The sequence below is a fragment of the Halichoerus grypus genome, chromosome 8 (assembly GCF_964656455.1).
Source record: "Halichoerus grypus chromosome 8, mHalGry1.hap1.1, whole genome shotgun sequence".
Classification (NCBI taxonomy): Eukaryota; Metazoa; Chordata; class Mammalia; order Carnivora; family Phocidae; genus Halichoerus; species Halichoerus grypus.
The window spans coordinates 93,002,807-93,028,350 of NC_135719.1; the positions used below are offsets into that span (position 1 = coordinate 93,002,807).

The 25,544-nt window shown below is 40.7% G+C and overlaps 1 protein-coding gene across 1 annotated transcript in view; it reads right to left on the reverse strand.

Annotated features, from left to right (window-relative positions):
* The window catches only part of SLC25A21 (solute carrier family 25 member 21), a 476,445-nt gene that overhangs the window by 26,377 nt on the left and 424,524 nt on the right, over positions 1 to 25,544 (reverse strand). Inside the window, exons 4-6 of the mRNA XM_036103885.2 lie at positions 20,877 to 20,943; positions 15,229 to 15,288; positions 11,759 to 11,866 (exon numbers count right to left, since the gene is read on the reverse strand). Of these exons, the coding sequence (XP_035959778.1) occupies positions 11,759 to 11,866; positions 15,229 to 15,288; positions 20,877 to 20,943 (235 nt within the window). The remainder of the gene's footprint in view (positions 1 to 11,758; positions 11,867 to 15,228; positions 15,289 to 20,876; positions 20,944 to 25,544) is intronic.

Sequence of the window (25,544 nt, forward strand, 5' to 3'; positions counted from 1 at the left end):
CAACTTCATCTTTTCACTTAAGAAGATTAATTACAATACATTGCATTAAGCTTTTAAGGAAACCTTTTTTTGTAACAGAAAAAAAACACATGAGAATATATCTTAAAATAATAAAAAAACATTTCATATAGGAAAACCAAAAATTCTCAGAAGGTTAAAGTTCACTCTCTGCTCTACAAAATGGGGCTTTTTTTGTTTGTGTTCTGGCACATTGACTATCAACACAAATTATTTTGGTTTTCAAAATAGACTTGGGGATAAGTTGAGCAGAAGTTCATTTCTGTTGGAAAGACTCTGGAAGTGCTGAGCAAACTGCCTAGGCTCTGCTCCCCTGCTTGGAGGAAGGCAGCCAGAGGGCAGATTTTGAACTCAAGTGCCCGGGTGAGCTTGAACTCTAGTTGTGAGTCATTAAGTAAAATCAGAGAGTAGCACAGTAGTTAGAAATAGCTGGTTGTCTTTCTCTGCTTGATTTATTTCACTTAGCATAAGCCCCTCCAGTCCCATCCATGTTGATGCAAATGGTGGGTATTCATCCTTTCTGATGGCTGAGTAATAGTCCATTGTATATATGACCACATCTTCTTTATATAAGGAATATATAAGGAATAAGGAACATAAGGAATAGCGTGGAGGACCACAGGGGAAGGGAGGGAAAATGGAATGGGAAGAAATCAGAGAGGGAGAAAAACCATGAGAGACTCTGGACTCTGGGAAACAAACTGAGGGTTACAGAAGGGAGGGGGGTGGGGGGATGGGGGGATGAGGTAGCTGGATGACCGGTATTAAGGAGGGCAATGTTTTGTGATGAGTACTGGGTGCCATACACAACTAATGAATCGTTGAACACTAAAAAAAAAAAAAGAAATAGGGGGTTGGAGCCAGACTGCTCCAGGTTTGAGTCTCAGCAATCCCACCTGCTAGCCTGGGAAAGGATTTTATCCACTCTGATTTATCCCCACTTTACTTATATGTAAAGTAAGAATAATAAGAGAAAAAGAGAATCTTCCTTGTAGGATTGCTGTGATGGTAACTAAGTCAATGGATTTTTGTCCTCTGTAAGCATTCACTACATATTAGCTGATAATAATAACGGCAATAGTGCTGATAATAATAAAAATAGTTCAAATAATAAAATAATAGGTAATTTCTTTGTTAGCTGAAGACAATGGCATTAAAAAGGGCGGAGGCTGATTTGAGGGACATGAAGGGCATGTATAACTAGCCTCTTCCTTTTCATTCCTCTGTCTGTCCTTTCCTTTTCCCAGAGCCCTGGACCCTTGTGTCCACCAGAAATGCATCATGCAAGACAAAAAGGTCTACTTAGTCTGAGGCCTAATCAAATCCAGTCTCTGGGCTAGAGAGCTCCTCCAGGGAGCTTCCTCACCCCAGGGCCTTTCTTCTCTAGAGCAGTAGATCCTGTAAAATGGCCTCTTCCCTATCCCTTAGAATTAACATCCTCGGTAAGAATTCTCCACTGGGTAAGTCTGTGGGCTCTAGAAGCAAGGCCGCGTGGGAGCAAAGTTTGGGAACAAAAAAGTCACCAATTGGGCCTCCACCTCACACAGCTTACAGCCTGGAGAGCACAACTGTGTGTGTAACCAGGTACCTGGAACACAGTGAGTGCTCATCAATGTGAGCCATTATCACATCTGTCTGGCAGTTTACACATATCACGTGATTTATCCTCTCAGCAAGGGTGTGAGATTTCCATTTGATGGATGGGGAAACTAAGGTTGTGTTACTTGCTCAAGATCACAGAGCTAGTGCCGAAGCTCAAACTGAGGCCTCTCCCGCTCCAAGTCCATACTTTTATCCTCTGCATGGGTTTGCCATTGTAACACATCTGATTGCTTTTCTCAATCTTGTAAGGTGGGCAGCAGGTATATTTTCCTTATTTTGCAGGTGAGAAAACCAAGGACTGTTAAGTAGCAGGCCTAAAGTAAAAATGCTGGTAAATAGCTTAAGCAGGATTCTGCATCCGGTGTGGTTCTCATTCTGTGGGCTTATTCTTGTTCTACATATGTGGTAAGAGTTTCAGAGTTTAATAATCCAATTGATACAGGTAACAGATACATCATAACCCAAATATATTTTTCTTGGGGCCTTGTGATAGAGAAAAACCTGAGTTCTTCTCTAATTCCCCATAAAGAGAAGGGTGCTTTTTGCTTCATTCAGCAATATTGTGTCACACACATGTAAGCAAATATTTAATTAGAAAGGCAAAACATGACTTCCACTGGGATGCTTAAATAGGAAAATACAGAATCATTTTGACTAGATCTCTGTAAACACAAGGAATTTTACTAAACTTATTTGATTACTGGGCTTCCATTTCAAAACAAAAATGGTGACTGATTAGCATCATCAGCCAAATGATTCCAATACTATCCAACCCAGCAGGTCACCTACCAGTTCAGTTTCCTTCCAACATTCAGATTCACTGCAATTTTCATATTTGGTTACCAGTTGTGGGCCAAATTGCATGATAAAACTTTCCTAGATGTATTCTTCATCGACTGCACCAGAATGCAAGTGGGGGAGCATAAATGGATTGGAATGTAGCTTATACTGTAATATCACACTGCTCTCCACACTGGTTTATCGAAATGCTCAGTTCACGGGTACCTGCCAGAGTATTTCCATTTGACGTAACTCAAAGTCTTTAGGTTTCATTTTAGCTATGGCCCACTGCTACTTCTGGGAACTCTCTGTTCTTTCATGCATTCATTTCTTCAACAAATACTTGTTGTGTGCCTAGTAGGTGCCACGTGCTGTGCTAAATGTCTCATGCAGGACTTTGCTCATAGTCTAGAAATTTAAATACTTTTGCTTTGGTTTTTATTCAGGGAGATAGGCCGATGATTTTCAGATCCACCCATGAGAATCTTCCACAATGGTTATGAAATACGGAATCAAATTTCTGTTTTAAAAGTCCTTAAGAGGCTTAATTAAAGAGAAGATTCTTTGCGCCACTCCAGGGCACTGATTCCTTACTCACGGAGAGTCCAGGATTACCAACAAATCACGGAGATGACTTATGGCAGCCTGAGCTATTTTGTTTGGAGTTCTTCCATCCAACTACTGACCATAGCTGGCTCTGATTAGCTTGTGAGACCACAGACTGAGGTGTAGGCAGCAGGCATTGTTCTCTGAGTAAATAGCTATCAGAGTATGGCCAATAGGTAGAGACACGGGGTGTGTGTGTCCATGAATTTCCTCCATCCCCGAAGCCAGAGAAGAGCTCTAGGCACACCATGTCAAAAGGCAGCACGCTCCACATGCGTTCCTTTACTTGCTTCCCAGGGCAAGGTGAATTCTGTTGTGTTTTAGAGCCAATGGACGAGGGTGTTGCATTGAATTTCATCACATGGCTGGAAAGCAAACCGGATGAGACCTTTGCACAATGGAGTGAGTGTCCATATCTGGGCCTTCAGAAAAATACTGCTTTGTTAAAAAAGAGGCGATCCAGTTGCTGCATTTAGGCAGGAAAATACCCTGGTTCCTCAGGAGATAGAAGATCACTTATGTTTTTCATTACTCAAATAAATTCTTGCAGCATTTTCATAAATTTGGAAAAAAAAAAAAAGAAAAAAGAAAAAAACCCCTTCCTTTTATTTGAGAACAAAATGTAAGTGAAAGAAGAGGAATTGGGCTCAAAAATCCCACAGTTACACTTCGCTTTCGCTGAGATATTTCACTCATTCATCATTATAGCTTATTCTAATAGGGCAAGATTATGGACAAAAAGACACGCCAAATACAATTATGCTCTATCTAGAGTTTATGTTTGATGAACGGGTCTATTTTTTAAACAACCTGTGAGTGGATGGTAATTTGCCATAAACGAACTTGCCCAGACGCTGCGCCACACAGCTCCTCTACCCCAAACTGTGGCGCAGTAGAAGGGCCCGCGCGGCGGTGACCGCTCGGAAACACCTGGCACCGCGGGGGGAGCCTTTGCTTTTTCCTGGCTCCAGAAACACTCCTGACTTTCCCTTAAGTTTCACGATCACCCACATTTCTCGATCCCAATAAAAGCAGTGCGGTTGCCTAGAAAGAGAACTCGATGTTAACGTTCGGTTCCTAAGAGCCACCACTTTCATTAGGCGTTATTTTCCCTATCTATAAAACCGGGAGAAAGCCACCTACCGTACAGGGGTCGGGGGGCGGAATTTGAAATACCAAGTATGTGTGGGCATTGGAAAAAGTGGAAGGATGCATAAGCAGTTACCAAAGCACTGGGGTGAGAGGGGAGTGTGGGTGAAAATCAACTGTTTTTTCTTTATACAGCTTTGTATTGCTTGATTTGTGGGGGGGAAAAACACTAATACTTTTACTATTTGAAAAATTATATAAATTGAAAAAATCAAATAAAGGAAAAAACATGTAAGGCATCTTACACAGTATCTGGCATATAGTAGATGTTCTGTAAATGGTAGCTATTATCATTACTTCAAAGTCTCCACTCTGCAAGCAAAACTCTAGAATTCCTGGCACAGCTGAATGGAAGACTGAAGTCTATTTTCTGTAAATGATAATAGAGACACAACTTGGCTGCTGCCTTAGCTATTGTTGAAAGATAACTATAGGAATGCATTCATAGACATAATTCACTTTTCTGCCCACAAGCATCATAGACTGGAAAGCAATAATTTAGGTACTGAACAGTTTCCAGGCAGTGTTTCACATGGCAATGCAGGAAAAATCTGAACTTAACTCAGTACCTCAACACAAACGTTGACATGTCCTTGAAGCTGGCTTCTCACACTATCCGTAAACAGAGCCACACGCTCGCTCTCTAACTCAACTTCCCTCTTTCTTGAAAGAGATTCATCACAAAATGCGGTCCTTCTATTTACTTTATGTTGACTCCACGTACTATAAGTTTAAACATTTGTCAATTGCCTATGGAGAAAATAATCACTAAGCTTGGTGATCTCATATATGATCTAATTGATCTCTATTAGATTACCAAGCTCCCAGAAGAAAGTGTGTAGAATTATATCTAGTGGTGTTTATCCAAAACCAGAATCAAACCCTGAATTAATTTTTTAAAAAATCCCTATCTTCAAAGAGTCTACCATCAATGACACATTTGCTATCTGTTCATTGCACCTTAAAATTTCAATCAAATCATAAAGGTAGAAGACTAATTATTCTTTTCTTGGGTTGAACATCTTTAAAGACTAAATAGAGGGAAACAGGCTTTTGCAATTCACTTAAGCCTTAGTTTCATATTTGGGGGTGAGAATGATTATGTTCATATGTAATGTAGATAAAAATGAGTAGAAGGAAAACCTGTCCCCCATCCACACATCAGAGACAAATCCTATAGACCTCAAGGGAAGGAAAACATAACCCATTAGCCAAATAATAACTTTGAAGTAGATTTCAAAGTGGAGAGAAAAACTGGGAAACAATTCATCCAAGATTTTGCTCCTGGGGAGAAATTCACATTTTCCAGGCTTGCAGAGAGCATGCCAGCCAAGCACCACTTGGCTTAGCACAAGTGATAGGGGACTTCTAGGTCTTATAAATATATAGATTAAAAAACGATGCACCCAGTTAGAGGGGAGAAAGGTCCTATAAGGACAACAAGCTATAAAGTCACACTTTCGGCAAGATTGGATATGGAATCATCTCCAGTAGAAAAATCCTCGGGCAAGCCTAGTCCTAAGCCAAAGAGACTACAAACCAGAACAACACTTTGCTTGGGTTTAGTTTGAAGGACGGGGGGAAATTTGGGTCTAGCCCGATTTTATTTGAACATGTTTTTATACCCACTGAACCAAACCAGAGCATGACAAAGCTGTGATTACTTTGCTCCCCACAGAAGGTCAAGCATATTTAAATTAGAGACCGGTTTTCTTTATTCACTGTGAATTTTAAGATGCTGGCCAAGATTCTGGTATTGGAATTGTAGGAAGTGTGGCAAGGATTATAGTCTTTGACTGATATGCTGGCAATTTAAAAAGTAGAGGCAAGACAAGCACACCTATTGAAATCCTTGACACAGAAGCTGGAAGGGGATGAGGGAAGTATCAGGAACCAAATGAACCACAGTTTCTTTGTATTTTTAGAAGAGTTTATGGCTAAACTGAGCAGGAAAGCATATTTTATGGGTAACATACTTCTGACTGGCTAGAGAATCAAGCCTAGATCACAGAGGGGAGAACCCTTGCAGCCGGAGCCAGCAAGTCACCTGCCGTTCCTGGAAATCCTCATGGGAATCGCACTTAGGGCTCCAAGAATATCACAGACGCGGCCTCTGCTCTCAGCCAGTCCTGCTCCTGGACCCCAGCCAGAGGGGCCCCCCGTTCAGGAACCCATTCTTCAGGGGGCCCCATTCTGGGCCTCTGCCAGCGATGCCCTTCCCACAGGACTGAGGGGGATATCTGCCTACTTCCCTCAACCTCCTTCTAGACTTTGCCCTGTGTTCCCTGAGACTGTGGCAGTCCCCGCCCTTCATCTTTCCCACCCTATCACTGCCTACAAGACGTTAAGTGTAGTATTTTTTTTAAAGATTATTTATTTATTTCAGAGAGCGAGAGCGCATGGGGGGAGGGGCAGAGGGGGAGAGAGAGAGACTCCTGAAGCAGGCTCCCTGCTGAGCATGGATCCCAGCTCGGGGCTCAATCCCAGGACCTGAGATCACGACCTGAGCTGAAATCAAGAGTCGGACGCTAAACCAACTGAGCCTCCCGGGCGCCCCACGTTAAGTGGATTATTAAGATTAACATTGACTATGGTTGCCCTCAGCTGTCCTCCATTGCAGAGCTTCTCTCAGCAGCAGCAACTTCTTGGGAGATGTTCACCTTTAAAGGACCATGTTGACTCGCCTCCTCTGGCTGGGGAAATAGGAAAATCCACAATGCCTGTGTAGGAATCTGTAGTGGTTGGTATCTAAGACAGGAGAAGAGAGGGGCTGAATAGTAGACAGGCTGCCTGAGAAACACACACTACTGGCGGGGACAACAAGAGTTATCTCGCTGCAAAATAGGCAAAATATGGGAAACTGCTTTGCTTTTCTTAAAGGTGTTGGCAAGCCACGTGGCCATTCTGCCTGCAGCCCATCCACTGAGTGTTCCATCACAACTGGTAGCTATAATTAACCGAAAAGGCTGAAAATCAGCTTAGTTCAAAACTTCCATGTGAAGTGATTAAGTGGGCTTGATCAAGAATGCATATTTGGGGCGCCTGGGGGGCTCAGTCGGTTAAGTGTCCGACTCTCGATTTCGGCTTCAGGTCATGATCACAGGGTCGTGAGATTGAGCCCTGCGTTGGGCTCCGTGCTGGGTGTGGAGCCTGCTTAAGATTCTCTCTCTCCCTCTCCTGCTCCCCCTCCCCTCAAAACAAAATACACATTAATTTTGTACAATTATCCCAGAGGAAGCCTATCTTGATTGTGCTGGAATTCTTTCCAAAGCGGATTCAAATGTTTTTTGTGTCAATCTCTAGCTTCTGCTGCTATCTGCTAGCTATTTACAGCAAACAGAGATCCAGCTACTTCTGTTCATGATAGTACATCTGCATCTGAGCTTAAAGACCTTGTCAGTAGGCACTGTAACTAGGCTCCCAGCCCTTAAGCATTGATAAAGAATTCCGGCTGAATGGATTGTATTGGCAGCTGAGCACTGCCTAACGTGGACCGAGGGAGCAAACCACACCCAGTAAGCTGTCTACGTGCCCACAGCTGGAGTCAGCTGTGACTGCTCAATATTAATTGGGGTACTATCTCAAGATAAATGTCTTTAGGTAAACTTAAGCGTTTATAAGATCAACTTGCATCTTGAAATAGTTATCGTTGGTTGACTGCCTACCATGTTCCAGGTTCTGTGTTAAGATCTTTGCATATATTATCATATTTAAATTCTCATAAAAACATGTAATAACACCTACTGACACATCAAACCATCACTACCCGACAGGCTGCATTGACAGCTTTGCATACACATCTCAACCCTATTTCTATCATTCTTCTCTGACAAAATTGGAAACGACCATAGAGTGGGAAACATGAACTTGTCACATGCTCAGGGACAGAGATGGCCCTCTAGAGCTTGTGCTTCCAGCCACTTCACGGAAATGCCTTGCTGTAAGACAGCTGGACTGATCGCCATCATTTTATCACCGAGGGAACTGCATGAAACTTGTTCAAGGCCATGTTAGGAAATGGTAAAGAGCATGATGGGTGTATCTCTCTCCAACCCTGGGTCAGATTTGTCTGTTCACCTGTGGCTTTCCTGTTCTAGACAGCTCTGTGTATATATGTTCTTTGATAGTTCGCATGTAAGGTTTAAACGTTTTTTAGAAATTACAGAGCAGGAAAAAACGGGGGTTTCTGCTACTATAAATGAAGTAATAGAAACTGAATTATGCAACATTCAGCCTTAAGATGGGCCAGCAAGTCATTCCTACCCAAATCAGCTGAGAAACTTCTCCCTAAAGGGAGGCTTAATCCTGGCAGAGGCAAAGAACATTTCTTTGGGATTACATACTTCTCTTTATACTGTTCTGGATTTCCTAAATTTTCTACAATGAAAATGTTACTTTTTTTTTAAAGTTTTTTTTTTAATTTATTCATTCGAGATACAGAGATACAGAGAGAGAGAGAGAATATGAGCAGAGGGAGAAGCAGAGGGAAGGGCAGAAGCAGGCACCCCGCTGAGCAGGGAGCCCGATGTGGGGCTCGATCCCAGGACCCTGGGATCATGACCTGAGCTGAAGGCAGACGCTTAACCATCTGAGCCACCCAGGTGCCCCGAAAATGTTACTTTTTAAAGTAAATGTTCACAGGTAATGCTGAATACATGCTCATGATAAACATTCAACTACACAAAGCCCTTCCCCTAAACGCTTACCTTCCACTCCCCCTCTTCTAGACTCCTCTCTAGAGGTAATCACAATTTAGAAGTTTGTATGAATTCCTTTGCATGACAGACCTGCACAGTCCTATAAGGAGATCACTACCCATACGTGGCTATTGACTACTCGAAATGTCCTAGTTCAAACTGAAGTGTGCTTGTAAGCATAAAATACACATGAGACTGAAGACCAAATATGAAAAGGGTGTAAAATATCTCATATAATTTTTATACTGACTACATGTTGAAATGACAATATTTGGGATGTATTGGGTTAAATAATTAAAAATAAATAAATAAAATACAGTATTAATTTCATGTTTCTCTTTGCCTTTTTAAATATAGGCACTAGAAAATGTGGCTTACATTATATTCGTATCAGCCAGCACTGCTCTGGAGTGTAGATCATTTTTAATATGTTTACACACTTATTTATATAAAAGATTATTTTTTTGTGCTTTCTAACGTAAATATGCGTTACTTTTATACTTGGACTAAAACTTTTTTTAAAGTATAACCTTTAAATGCATTGATCATTAAATTAACTCCGTTCTTCCTTCCTTTCTCTTCCTCTTCCCCACCCCACCCATCACCTCCAATGCACACACTTCTTGACAACTGACAAAGCCTCAGAGTGAAGAAAGTAATAAGTATTCTTGACCATACAAATGTTGAAGTGAGCCCACCTAACAATTGGATTACTCCAACCCAGGCACAGATTAACAGAAAGTATCTCCTTTTTGGATAAAAGAAAGTGCTAGTCAATGGAAGAAGGCTTTGGAGTTAGTGGGTCCTAGACAAAAGACATAGGAAATAGCTACAGTTGCCAAAAATGACTACCAGTTATTTTTAAAGAACTAGATCCAAATTTGCTAATCTCATCATGTCATCTGTTCCTCTGATTTTTTTTTTCTTTTTCAGAAAGCATAGTTCCATTACTTTATGTTGGGTGACTATGTACCACTAACTCCTTTTCCCTTGATCAATATTGCTTATAAAGCGCCACCTCAGTTCAGCTACTGAATCTTGATTGTTGTCAGAAATAAATGCTGACATGCGCGACCACGTCTGACTCGTTTGAAGGTTATAAGGTACCGAAAATTTTTGTTTTGTCTAATACCTAAAAATGAGTCCAGTTCAGTGGATTCCGCAAAGGAAATGACCCCAACAAGCGCCTGTTCTCCCGGCACTTAAAAACTGCCTGCCTGCATATACGTAAACAGTTGACACACAGCGCACTCCTGTCAGTGAGCTGGGACCACGTACACATACTCTTGTGTTAAGCTGGAAGGGTGTTTCCCGTGTTCTAGCAAGGCCTTAACGAAGCAACATATTAGCAGCTCTTACTTGGCCTCAGTGTGGAACGTCCTTGAGGGCAGAGGAGAGACAAAGAACATTAGGCATGAGCAGGGGTGCTGTGATGACTCACTATTCTCATTCCCATGAGTGCTCCTTGGTGCCCTGTCCCATTTGCGTCCCTCCGGTTACGTGCTGCCTTGATAAAGGACCGCAGTTGAATACCTGTTTTCCTTTGCCCCCTCCTTGCTGCCTTGACAAACTTCCCAAGGACGAAAAGGAGGCCAGGGAGGAGGAGGAGCTCCACAATTTTCTTCTAGTTGGTAACTCTCCCAGTCTAATAAATCTAAATTTCCTTGAACAGATTTCACTGGGGGCTGCTCCATTTCAATAGGACATTCGAAAAGTGTTTCTTCTCTTTTCTTCCTATTTCTCACCACCTTTTTCCTTCATTCAAGGAAATAGAAAACAAAACAAAGACTAGGGCAATGCAAGGCCTTTCAATTTTTACTGAAGTGCCGAATATCACAGCAATTAAGGCAACCTTTTGAAACTTAAAAAAAAAAAAATTCTCCCTTAATTAGGATGGACTTCATGTGAGTGGCTACCATCTGCTGAAGCAGCCCAACCCTGTCCTCCTTGGGTCTTGGCAGCTACAGGTGAGTCGGGCCCCCTTCTCCTTTCCCACACCCCTGCTCAAGAAGCTGCCAGGGAGATCTGAAGCAGTATCAGCAGGCAGGAAGTGGGGTGGGAGCGAGGGGGGTCTCCACCCATTAGCAGCTGCCTAAGTAGTAGGCAGGGGAACTATTCTACAGAGAACTTCAGGTCAGCAGATACTCCAAAGCAATTTATACCACATGCTACCCAGTTGTGGAATTAAAATGCTGAGGGAGGAAGGACCTAGCACGCCAATCTCCTTATTTTCTCCCTTACCTGGTGCTTGGCACCCAAAAGAATAAAAGAAGAACAGTTGGACTTGGTGGTTTAAAGGGAATTATTAGGCAACTGGGAGGAAGTGAAGGCAGCTGTCTTCATGGAACATCATGTACCAGTGACTAAATGTCAGGACCCATCATTGTCCAAGTGGTGACGTCTACACAGGTTTAGTAACTTGCTTCATTCAGATTAAACCAAAAGACAAGCTTGACAGATTATCAGAATCTTTGGGGGAGGGTGGTGGGTGGAGTGGAGAAAGGAGTAAGGCAATTTTAAGAAATGACTTCATATATTTTTTTTTTTAAAGCACAATATTATCACCTCTGTGGTTTTTCTTCAGTTTCTTCTAGCGTAATGTGAAATAGAAGTCTTGCCAAAAGTAGGGGAAACATTTCCAAATAACTCCTTATAGATTACATTCCAAATCTAAAATAAAAACTTGTAAACTTGTGTTTGCCCATCAGACTTTAGAACATTTTTGTTCACGCTTCCCTTGTGGAATAAACTTGACTTTTTCTTATGCTACTTCCTTAACAATAATTTGCTATGGTTTTAACAAATGACTAAGAGCCAGGTTCATAATTATATATATATAGCATATACATATATTGAAAACAATTCTTTTACATTCCCTCACCAATAGGAAAACATTAAATGATTACCTCTGTAAATTTGTTCCGATTCGCTTGCAAGCCAACTTTTACTACCTCAAAAGGGTTAACCACGATAGCTTCTGTTAGTCCAGATCCTAATCCAGCAATGGCAAACGTCTAGAAAAGTTCAATCAATCAATAATTTAGAACAAGTTATATATACTGAGTTAAACATCCTACTCATTACACTCTGCAGCTGAATGTTATGTGGAGAATGGAGAAACGTATATAAATGCACCATATACCATTACTAGACAGCTTTAGTTCTTGATTAGATGCTGACAATTCATGAAGAAGAAATTACAGAAGCCACAAACCACATCCTAACAATTCAAAATAAAATGTCAAAGCCCCATCAACAACGACTTTTTCCTTTAATGAAAAGAAAGGTTGTTTTAGTGATTTAGGGTGGATACTAAAACATCTGCACATGTAACAATTAAAAGAGTCTGACTTATAAAAGGCGAGGCTCATTTTTAAAACATCTACTTAAATCATTATTGAGCATCTCAAAAAATTCAAGAAGAACCAAAAATAAAATGTTTATAAAAAGCCAAATTTCAGATAACCAAACAGTGCAGCTGAAAACATTCAAATGTATAGCCCTGATGTTAGAGTCACTATTCTAGACAATTGACAAACAAAAAAATTTTTTTTATTCATCCTTTCCCTATTTAAAAAAACCCCTGATAACTGCCCTATTCTTCCAGACGTAAAAAATGAGGAATAAAAGTTGAGATCAGAAATGGCGAGGTTGTTCTGAAGGGCTCAGCTAAAATCTAGAACATCTCTCAAAAGATGATGTCAGGTCCTCATTTGCTCTCAGTTAAGAGCTTCTGCAATAAGGAACTACAACTTTCTCGACTTTTCCTCAAAGTAGAATGTTTAAGGGTTTTCCAGAAAACCTGTATCAAAAATAACCACAACAATTAAGACACACACACACACACACACACACACACACACACACACACACCAGAAAAACAAAATGAAACAAAGCCTCAAATTTCCAAAACAGATGCTGGAAAAAAGTAGTTCTTTAGTGCTAAAGCTGTAATTCCAGGAGAAGAGGGAACGCTATATACAGCCAAAAGAAGAAAAAAACCAATGAAGAATAAAGAGCAGATAACTCTTACTAGGAGTCTCTAATTTCTTCAAAGTAGACTAAGAGAGAAAAGAGAAAGGAATATTCCCTAACCTTGGAAGAAAAGGCAAGGTAGAACAAGGGAGGATCTAGAGGGAAGTCTGGATTCAGGTCCTGGTTCTGCCACTTCTTGGCTGTGTGACCAGGGCTGCCATATGCATTAGTTTGTGCACAGAAAAAGGTGTGTGTGTGTGTGTGTGTGTGTGTGTGTGTGTGTGTGTGTGTAGGCTGAGATCCCGCCTGCACCGCACTTGCCAAGCTGGAGCCCTGGAGAGGCATCCCCCAGGGGAAAGGGCAACTTTGCATAATTCACACAAAGGCACCACATGTGCGAGCTGCAACTCTGTGTCTAAATCACTCAGCCTTTTATAAGCCATAGTTTCCTCATCTGTAAAATGGAACAATGATATCTAATCTCCCTACCTCATATGAGGATCAAAAAAAGGTGTGAAGGCCTTTGTAAAGTGCTTTACAAAAACCATTGGTCCTGTTGCACATAAAAATGCAGAGGAAGAATGGGATCGTATACGGATTCAAGGAGAGGGAATAATTCATCATGTTTTCCTTTCACGCCACTTCATTACGATTTTAAACACATTTGCATAGGGTAACAATCCAAATATTTCATTCATTTATCTCAGACTTCCATCATGGAAGCCAAAACATGTGTGTGTGCATGCATGTGTACACACACACACACACACACACACACACATGTCCCAAACTCTTCTGACTGGGAAAGCTAAAATCCAGATGTTCAGGTTTTTATTACTTACTGTATGCAATCTTCCAAGTAATTCACTTTTTTGTTCTTCTATAAAACTCAGCTACATTTGCTGTCAGAACTAGTGCTCAGCAGTCCCTTGTCAAAAGAATTGATCAGCTATCAGCAGATCACGTTACTTAGATGATTCCAGAGACCAGCGGTAACAGTGGGGTTCCCAGCCTCCTAGGCTTTTCATGTGCGAGAACCAGGGGACATTTAAGGGCTGTTTAAGTGTCTAGCTGTATCAAAAAAAAACTGGAATAAATGAATTCAAGGAAAGAGAACAACTGTCTACAGTTTGCATGCATTCAGTTAGAGTAGCTGGAGTGGCCAAATGCTTTTCTGTTTTAATTCTCACGAGCCCAAAAGCCTGCCGCCTCTCACATGGTACCAATGCTCGACACAGGAACAGCCAGCTGGCCCTCTGGAGACCATATTTTATTGTCTTTTGCTAGGAAGTTTTTAATCCTCTCTTAACCAAGATGTTTTCAAAGTTGAGAATGACATTAAGAGAAGACAGCGAGGCATTAAAAAAATAATCTGAGCTAATATTAGGACTCATGCTGCCACTTCTACCATACAAAGCTATTTTGCAGTCACCTTGTTTAGGCAGGAGTCTGGGCGAGAAGCTTCTTAACAGGATCCTTCCTAGAGAAGGGGCATGTACGGTTTAAAAAATAACAGATATTTCTTCTTGGACAGTCTATTGGGCAGAGTAAATATTCTGAAGTAAACCTTTAAAAGTTAAGTAACGGAAGAGCTGAAGCTCAGAACACTGCCTCTCTGGTTGAGTTTTGAGGCCCACTGCAGCAGGTAAACCGGAGGACATTTCTAGGGGCTGGGAGGCCCACTGTCAGTTGGAGGGCCAATGTATCATTTGTTTTGCTTTGTTTTGTTTTTCAGATTTGGAGGGAGAAATCAGTGCACTTTCTCTCTCTCGGGCTTTTGCTGCACACATACTTGTAGAAGCCATCTGGCCACTCTAATTTATCTTGTGAAAAGCAGCAGTCACCAAGAAGGAGAGGACAGGCACTGAGCAATGTTCACATCACCATGCGATTTCCATGTAACAGCTGAGATGTGTCATTGTAGCATCGCTGTTCTCCTCAACCACTAAAGGTCCTTTGGTCTGCTTCTGCCTACAGGGTGACCTGAAGTCCTGTATTTCCTACAGCTGGAGCAAAAGCTGGAAAAGTGACCTGTTAGGAAATGTTTTAGGCATACTGACTTTTGCATAAACAGATATGCGTAGTACGTAGTATGTAAACACATGCATGTTTTGGCTTTCACAGAATCTTTGACAAATGTACTCTTTATTTTATATTCTTGACCATATCTCATATGGGTCTTTCCACACATATCACTGTTATCATAAATTCATCACTGGGAGCTATAAAATAGCCAAATTGTGAGTTATTAGGAAGATGGCTTTCAACAAGTAGCTGAACATTGAATAACTCGAATTCATATTTTAGTGGTTGGGCTTGGGGAATCAAAAGGGTTTTTGTTTCCAGATTTCGGTTTATAAAATAACTCACACACTTAAGTATAATAAATACTCTCACTTACCAAAGCTGGCGACAGTGACACATATCCTAGCAATTTCTTGTACTGCTCAAAGGTGAAAAACTGTGAAACAAAACCAAACCCAGAGATTTATAACAATTTCCTGCAACAAACCCTTTAATTGACTCAAATTTCTTTAGTAAATCATGATATTAACCAGCATTTTAGAAAAATGATAAACCATTGAACACAGTTTTTAATCTGGTCTCGGGTAGTTGCTTAGTGGGCCTTACTTGAACATTCACATTTTCAAATGCAACTATAATAACCTACAGAAGAGCTGATGGAATCCTTTATAGCAGTAAATGAACCATACAGCTTCCATTTACCATGACCATTTTCAGTTTCCCCAGACATCAATAGACTTCTTTTTTATGGCAGTGATTCAAAATTATAGGCAGAGAGACCTGAAATCTCTGGTCTCCTATGTTTTCTCTGTGAACTGCTTTCCCAGTGAATGCCAGTTTTCTAACCCACTTGTAAAAGACACCCCCTTCTCATCTTTAACTTGCGCATATACTCTTATGTATCTCCATTGTTTCATGGAGTTTCTAAACCCTCACTGATGATGAAGGTGCCATGGTAAAACAGAGAAGGACCCAATGAGGTCATGTAGTCCGTCCTGACTTAAAGCAAGACTGTCCTCAACCTTTCTCCTTTCACGAAGAAAGAGAGCTGCTTTTTCCTTCCTTTAACATCTGATGAAGATTTTGTAGGTTCCTTTCATGAGGTAACATTTCATATAATTTTCTCTGCAAATAAATTTCTATGGAGGCAAATGTCATCAGACTTCATGTAATGTGCCCCAAATACATTTCTCTCCTCTCTTTCTGTACTCTGTAATTTGGGAAACAATTCTCCTTGATCATGATGTTTTGCTCCTGGGCGCTCTGTTAGTAGAAGCTGCCAATGTCATTGATAAGGCACAATCTTAGGTCCTGCTAGGGCCTGATTTTTAAGGTCCCAGAAAAGGCATGGGTACTTTATGGTCTTGAATGCCTTCTACTCTATTACTTTGTAACTCAATAAGAGGGGCGAAGAAAAAAAAGCAGATTTGGGGATCAAATAATACTCTGTTGTTAGAAAGAGGTAGTTCTATGTAGACATGGCTCTATGAGTCTTTGGGCAGAGATTTTGATTCTTTTAAAGACCTAGGAATAACTTTTGTGCCATGTTTCTTTAACTCAACTACAGATGGAGACTTTTCTAGATCAGGGATTCATTCATTTACTCATTCAACAAATATTTATTGGATGCCTCCTGCAGCAGTGAATAAAGAGAAACCCCTGCCTCCTTGATCTAACATTCTAGTGGATGGTGTCAACTCCGAAACTCTCCTGGTGTTAAAAAAAAGCACCAGTGGCCACCGTTTTGGTGAAACCATTAACCATGGAAGGAAAAGTGTTACTGTCTTAGGCTTTACAGATAAGTTTTTTTCTTCATTTTTATGGTCACTATCATCACTATTCTTTGACAATCACCTTGCTAGGGTTTTGATGGGAGCAGTCCTGGGACTGAATCCTGGCTATGCTACTGAGCTGTGAAAGCCTGGGCAAGTCACCTGACCTTTCCAGCCCTCGAGAACACAAAACTTACCTTCTAAAATATTCCTTAAATAACAGAATTTAAGTAAGATTTTCTGACATGCCTGACACAGATAGGACTTTCAGAAAATCTTAGTTTTCATTCTCTTTCTTCACTTTGGGCTAATGGAGGAACCACAGTTACTTGTATGCCTCACGATAGCTTGCTGTGGTCCAGGTAACGTGCGAAGGCCTTGGCAGGTGCTACTGCGCCGAATCCATACAAGACCATCAGACAACAGGTTATAGTACGATCATGGTTCTCATTCTGCAGTTAGTGAGTAGAAGGACTGACTGCAAAGCCTGTGTATGCTCTTAAACATGACATATGCTTGCTCACTGCTGAGCCGTGACTGTTAACAGTTTGGGATTCTCTGCCCCAGAGACTTCTTGCTGCTGAGGTCTTCTTGCCTTCCCTGACCTTGGAAGCCCGGAGTCCCTCAAGGCAGAAGGTTTCAAACCTTTTGGAGCACAATCTATGTAAAAAGTATTCAGATAACACTCACACACGCGCGCGCGCACGCACGCATACACACACGCACGAAGGCAGTGTTTGCGCGCACACGCACGCACGCACACACGCACGAAGGCAGTGTTCGCGCGCGCACGCACGCACGCACACACGCACGAAGGCAGTGTTCGCGCGCACACGCACGCACGCACACACGCACGAAGGCAGTGTACCCTTGTATTTATTTATAACTGAAAGAAAACATTGCTGTAAAACAGTGTTTCCCCCTCCCTATGTGTAATGCACTATGTTTCTATTCTGTTTCGTGAAAAACATTCTGGTCATGACCCATTACATCTAGTGACCCACTTAATTGATTTTATGACTCATAGGTCATGACCTACATTTGGAAACACTGAATACTGGGTTCAGGGAAGTTCTGGGATGGATGGACCTCACAAAAGGCCTCACTACCTTGTTCTCTTCCAGTGTGAGGATGCGGTTTTGATTTTTGTTCTTCTTTATTTCTGACTTTCTGTAGTTACAAGGGATTAAGGACCAAACTGGGATCTCAGGGGAGAAGTCTGGGGACAGGCACTTGGCCTGTCATTGTAGCAATTCTCACAGGGAATTCCAAGTCTATGTGTCGGGGCAATTCTAGGCTTTTCCTATTCCATCTCTAAAATTGGGAGAAAACCAAGCTACTATTAGCTGACTGGTACTCATCAGCAGTGTTGCTGGAAGATTTTGGCGAATGCCTAGGATGAAATGATTCAGACACTCTTATCCAGTACCTCTGTCCTGTGAACTCTAGCTGCCTTGCCCTCTCCAGCCTGTCAGCTCCGTCTCAACCCAGGGAGTACACTGGGCTCTGCTTACATTTCCCCTGCGTGTCCGGGGTCTGGAAAAACCTCTCAAGGCAGTAAGTTGGAGGCAAACCATAGAGCTCTTCTCATTTGTTCCCTGTCCCTGCCCTTCCTTGTCTGATGTCCAGTGTCCTGAAAACTGTGGTTTCATATATTTTGTTCATTTTTGTTGTTGCCGTTTCAGGCAGGAGAGTAAATCTGGTCTCTGTTACTCTATCTTGGCTGGAAATGGAAGTCTTGGTCTTCCAAAAACTGAATAGTAGATGTGGGAATTTTGGGGACTAGGATAGGAATGTCTCCTGTGATAAATCAATACACTTTCTTTCTGTTTCTTTCTCTATGTTTCATTTGTGCATCTAACATTGATTGAGCATCTAGTGTGTGTAGACATAATGACAGGTGTAGGAGGGGTGGTGAATAGCCTTCACAATTCCTACTCTCTCGTGGGTCTGGTTAGCATCAGGCAGTCCTGGAGAGTCTGTCCATGGAAAAATGCTGTTTTTGGACCTGTGAATCTCAAGACCAGACCCCGGAAACTTGAATGTGGTGCCTCCCATGTCTGAAGGGCCAGTTGGTCTCTTTCTGAGGTCTTTATTTCCTTTTGCTAACTGCAATACTAATTCTGTCTTAATCTGTGAAGGGGTAAGTTTCATTTATTTAGCATCAATGAGTCTTATTTTAATGATGAATCCCATTTCAAAGAATACAGTGCAGAAAAACTTCACATTGTCTGTTTCTGATTATAATAATGATTGTGATTGAAGTGTCAGTACCAAGGAATACACACACACACACGTATATTCACATATATTCATGTATATGTATGTATGTGTGGGTATATTTATACATATACTTACATATGGTCTCTGAACATTTTTTCTGAAGTAAACTTTGATGCCATACAATGAAGCACTTTATAATGTATGAAATCGTTACAATCAGATGATTGCTTTCCTCACAAATTCTAAGATAAATATCTATAAAATTTTCTATGAATATTTTCATAAATTGTATTGAAAAACTAGTGCTATCCATCTGGCAAAGATACACTTAACTCCAAGTTATACTTAAAAAGCCAATGCACTTACCATATGTCTCAATAATTTTAAGGTAAAATCAACTTGAAACAAGATGTCTGGGACACATACACCATATCCAGTTGCCCAAAAGTTCATCTGTTAACCATTGCTCTGGCAGCGAGCATTGCTTTTTTCTTCAGTAGAGACTAACTCAGTTTTGTAAAGCTCAACTTTTTTTTTTCCTTACATAAAAGACTGTTCAACACTGATAAACTTTAATCCTCTTCAAATTTAAATGAAATTGTCTCCAATGTATAGTATTAAGGAAAAATATTCCAGGAAAAACTTTAATTATAACTTACTCTATTTATCCATGTAAAACACTGAACAAATGAATATATTATTCCATGGAGACAAAGTGACTTTCCTTTTGAAAAGGAACTCTGCTCTGTTTGTTTACTTGGGCAATCTTTTATCAAGTGAGGCCATTTCATAATTCAATTCAGCCCTCTTGTGTACTTTGGTGAACTTTTTCCAGATTCTCTACTGCGATTCAGATCCTTATAATGAAATTTGTATTGAAGTAATAATATAAAATCACAGAAACTATGGCAACAAAGGGGATGAATTTATAGAGAAAGTATGTTTTACAGCTTTGTTTTCTGAATTCTAGACCTGAATCAAATCCTATTAAATTACTATTTTGACATAATGTAGAAGTATGGTGTCTGTGCATGTCGGTTATTTTATCATAAAATTTAACTTAGTCTACCTCTTAACTTACTGAGCAAAAGTATAGAAATTGTCCCATCTTACTTCTCAGGAATATTGGGAATACAAATTGAGTAATGTATCTGAAAAAAGCTTTATGTCATTAGTTGGAAAGGAAGTCTTTTGGTCTAAGTGTTATGTTATCCTTCTTATGGAAAGACAAAGCCATATTTGGTGAAGTCAGTGGTGTGGGGGAGGGGGCACTGACAGCCAGAGTCACTGTGATCAGGACTTCTGTTCGAGAGAACATAGAAAAGAGTGATCAGATTTAGTTCTTTCTTCCCTGGAGGTCCTGCCAGATCTCCGTGTTCCTATCCAGATACCGAACCAGCAAATAGTACATAAACTCCCATAGTTATGTGGTTAAAGAATGGAAATCAGCATAGCGGAAGTAATAATTTTGTAAAAACCAGAGTAGAGAATTTTAACAGAGGAGACCGGGGTGGAGGGGGTAGGGAAAGAAACGAAGTTAGCATTCCAAGTAAATGTGTTATATGAGAATCATATACAAAGAAATACAGTGTATTAGTTTGCTCTGTTCATAAAATGGAACTGATTTAGGGAAAAAGGTTTTTCTACCACTCTTCCCTCGTCTCCTCTCCCTCTCTCTTTAATAATTATTGCTACCAAGGAAAATTGATGAATTGCTTTGAGAAAAAGGTCCAGTTATTTTGTGGCTGCTGTGGTTCAATTACGTGAATTTCATTCACTACTGTACTTTTTGTATAATCTCCTCATCAGAAGGGAGTGCCTTTACCTGAAAAAAAAATCCATAAACCAATATTTGAGAGAGTGACCTGGCCTAATTATAATAAAAGTTATGCTATAATTTCCACATTAAATTTTTCACTCTCTTATCTTTAATTCACATTAACGTCCCATAGTTTGTTGTGGGATGTTTTACGGGTGAAGTTGTTACTGCAGTCTATTTTCACTTGGTGGAAAGGTATACAATGCTTACCTTCACTGCTCTTTTTGGTGTTTCAGCCAAGATTGGTGGCAGAATCCCCTTGTAAAAACCAAACAATCTATTGGAGAAATAAAAGATTTTATGTAAAGGAATCAGGAAACAGGTAATTCTGCTTTTGTTTATAGATAAAGCAACTAATCTTAAAGTATCCCCAATTATTCAATGTAGCACACCAATCATGAAGTCTTCCTTTGTTTTAATTCTAATGTGCAGAGATTATGAATTCTACAATTATTAACACTACGAAATTCAGAAGAATGGCACCAAGACTGGAATCCCCTGGGTACATTGCTAACCACAACAATGAGTTGTACCTAAAGGATGAACTTGACCTTCCTCACTCTAAGGGATCTTGAATTTATTTTCTCAGTTGTATGGTAGGTAGCTTCAAGCTGTCCACAGTTTTGTTTTGTTTTTTTTTTTAAAGGTTTTAGAGACAGTGAGAGAGGGAACACAAGCAGGGGGGATCGGAAGAGGGAGAAGAAGGCTTTCCGCAGAGCAGGGAGCCCTATGTGGGGCTCGATCCCAGGATCCTGGGATCATGACCTGAGCCGAAGGCAGACACTTAACGACTGAGCCACCCAGGTGCCCCGAAGCTGTCCACAGTTTTGCACTTCCTCCCTTGTAACCAAATGAGGTTCGGGTTATACCTGAGCCCACAGACTGGAACTTTCTGTGCTAACAAGGGGCACAAATCCTTACTTTCAGCTCTACTAACACAAAGGAACTAACAAGCTCTATGACTATGGAAACTGAGCTCCCAGCCCTGTCCTGAGTTAGTAATGATCTTTTTAACTTCCTTGATGGAGATAGAAGGTCAGGGACATACGTTGCTGGCAGAAGAAATGTCAAACTTCCTTGCTGATACGCAGTCTTACAGGGCCTGGGATGACTGTGAATGCCAATGTTGAGGGACTTGTCACATACTCAAATGTTTTTAGAAACAAAAACAAAAACAAAAAACAAAACCGAGAATGAGTGCCATATGCTTATGATAAGGTTCATAAAATGTCACCACTTATTTCATATTAGATTTTAAGATTCAAACTTTTAAATTTGTCCACCCTGTTCCGGATGAACCCATAAGTGACTACAGAAAAAGGCAGGACTCAATGTGTTTGTATTTTAGGATGTCCATTTAACATAGAGCTGGGGCTTCTCCAACTGACCTCTTAAGCTTCACTCCAACTTCCTTAAATTGGGTTCTGCTTCTAGAACAAGTTAAGAATTTATATATACTAATCCTCTGTGCCACCCAATCCAACGTGGTGATCTCTTTCTCTTCCCTGATTGACTGGCTTACAAAGCACACTTCAGTTAGGGAAGCAAAGGGTTTGTTTTATAGCTTCTAAATTGTTGGCTCCTTGAGGGCTAAGTGTGCATTAGTGTGCTTACCCCAGAGTCTTCTCTGTGTGTGGGTATGTAACCAGGACACAAACGTTTGTTAAGCATGTTGATTTCGCAAAGGGGAAGAAAGGAATCAAATGATCCCCTGATACGGGCTTACTCTACCCAGTACTTTTGACTTAATGGATAGTGCTAGCAGACATATGATTTGAAGAATTATGGGAATTCATGCTCCCACCTCCTTTCCATTCCAATTTCAACTACTAATGCCTGAAATTCACTTATAAAATTCAAATACCACCACTCTTTATCATTTACATTTCATTATAAATTAATCATTACATAATTTTCAGCGTAAGAGTGACTGAGCATAGGCTCGGTCTTCCCAGAAGATAAATGTGATTATCTGAATAGAAGTTCTATATTTATAATGAAAGATTTATTAGTTCTGTTCTTTCTGTGCTGATTTTTCCATATCTGGAAGATTATGTCTGGTTTTTGGGGAAAAAGTTAAGAAGAACATTTAAATAACTAAAGCTTCTAGAACAGAGTGTCCCTGTTAATAATAGAGGTACTTGAAATCCCATACAACAGAGAACAGTTACAGGAAGAACTGTCACTCAGCCTGGAGAACAGTCATAGGGAGAAACATGATGAACATGACTGATCTCTTGAAAGGTGAGCATGTAGGAAAGAGCTTCGACTTTTCCATTTGTTTTCAGGTGGTAGAACTAGGACCAACAGATGGAAGGAACAAGAAAAGACACATTATTGGGGTGCCTGGGTGGCTCAGATGATTAAGCGTCTGCCTTCGGCTCAGGTCATGATCCCAGGGTCCTGGGATCGAGCCCTGCATCGGGCTTCCTGCTTGGTGGGAAGCCTGCTTCTCCCTTTCCCACTCCCCCTGCTTGTGTTCCCGCTCTCGCTATCTCTCTCTTTCTGTCAAATAAATAAATAAAACCTTAAAAAAAAAAAAAAAAAGAGAAGACACATTATTGATCCAGTAGGAGCTTAATATAAGGAAGTACTCCTAATAGAATTATCTACAGATGGAATAGGCTGTCCTGAAAAATGATGAATTCTCCTTCATGGTAAGTGGTCAAGCAGTCTGGATGGCCACTTGTCATGGATGCCAGAGATGGGATGTATACAGCAATGGATGAACTTGATGGCCCTCAAGATCGGTCTACTCCAACCCTCAGATTTCGTGGTTCTAAGAAAAATAACAGGAGGATATGGGAAAGTGCTTTCCTGAAGAGACAAAATCTGCCTTAACTTCAAACTTCTGCCTAAAGTAGAGTATTGCTTCTCTGGAGAAGGACAGAAATCTTCTGAGTAACACAGAAGGTCTTCATTTTAAAAATGATGGGAGAAAATATTAAAAAGAGGTGTAAGGCAGGAGGGAAGAGAGGCAGCTGGGAGAACCATAAGGATTTAATCTGAAAAGAGCTGGGAGGTCCAGAGCCCTCTGCTTTAAGTTGGCGATGCTTCCTTGATGCGCCCTCCTTCCCTTCTCTCTGCTTGGTTCCTTTCATGTGTAATCATCCCCCCCCCGCCCCGCCCCCAAATCCCTGCCACCGCCTCCAGCCATCCCACCATCCTGAACTTTCTAATGTGAACGAACAGCTTTAATGGGAAATTCTCAAGGACCATAGGCAGGCTTTGTTTGAAAATGGGAACCTAGATCTACTTCCTTGCACTGTTTTCACAATATATCCTTGCAATAGTGGACATCTACAGAATAGTCAGGCCAGCACCTCTTCTGTTGAGAACTGCCTCACCCAATTTTTTAAAATACTGGAGCCAACACATTAGTACAATATGATACCGCTTGTAGGCAGTTGGTTGATTGGGCACCTCACCAAATGGATCCAAATGGTATTCTGTCTCTTTGCCCCAATCTGATCCAAGCTAGACCTAGCAGAGTTTTTCTCCAGGATTTGGGAATTAGAACTGAAAAAGTCAAGTCTCGCTCTGTGTGGTTGAAGCTCTAAGACAGAAAGCTAGCATATCAGGGACAGTCTGTCATTTGGAGAAAGTCAATCTGCAGTGATAAAAAAGAAGGAAGCTACCATTCAGGGAAACACAGAAGCAAAATGGAGAAGAGAAGTTCTGATACTGGGTGTACGACCCTGCTGCCAGCCATTTTTTATACTTAGTTATATCTCAACCTTTCTTGGATATTGGTATTTCCCTTTGCTTTTCATTCTTTGAGATACCCAGTATCACTTAGAATAAATTCCTTTTTTTTACACCTAAATAATTCTGAGTTGGGTTTATTACTTAACAACCCAAAGTCCTGAATCCAGAAAGTAAGCCTCACGGCCCCTACAGTCAAAGTGGCTGCCACAGGACCTCCGTGCCACACCCTCTCCCACGAAGAGCCTTTTTGTCAGTGAAGATTGGCCCTTGGGCCAATTAGAAGAGTCACACCTAAAATTAGAGAAAGAGAATGTGGTGGGCAAGGGCACAAGCTGACGAGCTACTTTTCTTGATTGATTAGATAATTACTGGAAGCTTTCCTAAGGTAAAGTACAACATACAGATTCTTAAAAACAAAAAGGAATTGTCATGTTTTATGAAGGAGATACTTTTTTTTTTCTGCTAAAGAACTAATGCTTATACCCACATGCACTGTTCACTCTGCCAAATTTTTCTGCCTTCATGTAGTTTTGGCTTGAAATACAGAGCATGTGGCTGAAGAGGACAGAAACTAGGGAAGTTGAGAGATTTGTGACACCCATATCAACATGCTTTATCCTGTTTACTTCTCAAGAAGGAGACTGACACATCCAGTCTACTCCCTAGATGAATGGAAACTAATTCTAATGTGTATGTAGCATTAATAGCAGTTCTTACCCTGAAAAGACAGTAAAGCCACCATTCTGGCTTTAAGTTTTGACCAATATCAAGCCAACTGGAGAACTCTTTGGAAGAGGCATGAAAACCAATGCAAGACCTCCCATAACAAGGTGGTATGAACTATATGTCAGTCCTCAGTTTGTTTCTCAAAATTGTTATTTCTAAAAGTTGTGAAGTTGGTTTTAATTATCCTATGTAGGAAAATGTTAACTTGGATGTTTATGGACTTTTGTTGATATTGATATAAGTAAAAATAGTCAAAATTTGTCAAAAGCTTACTCTGTACTAGCCACTCTGTTAAGAATAAATGTATGTATAAAGAACTTCTTAAACTCAACACCCAAAGAACAAATGATCCAATCAAGAAGTGGGCAGAAGACACGAACAGACATTTTTCCAAAGAAGACATCCAAATGGCCAACAGACCCATGAAAAAGTGCTCAACATCGC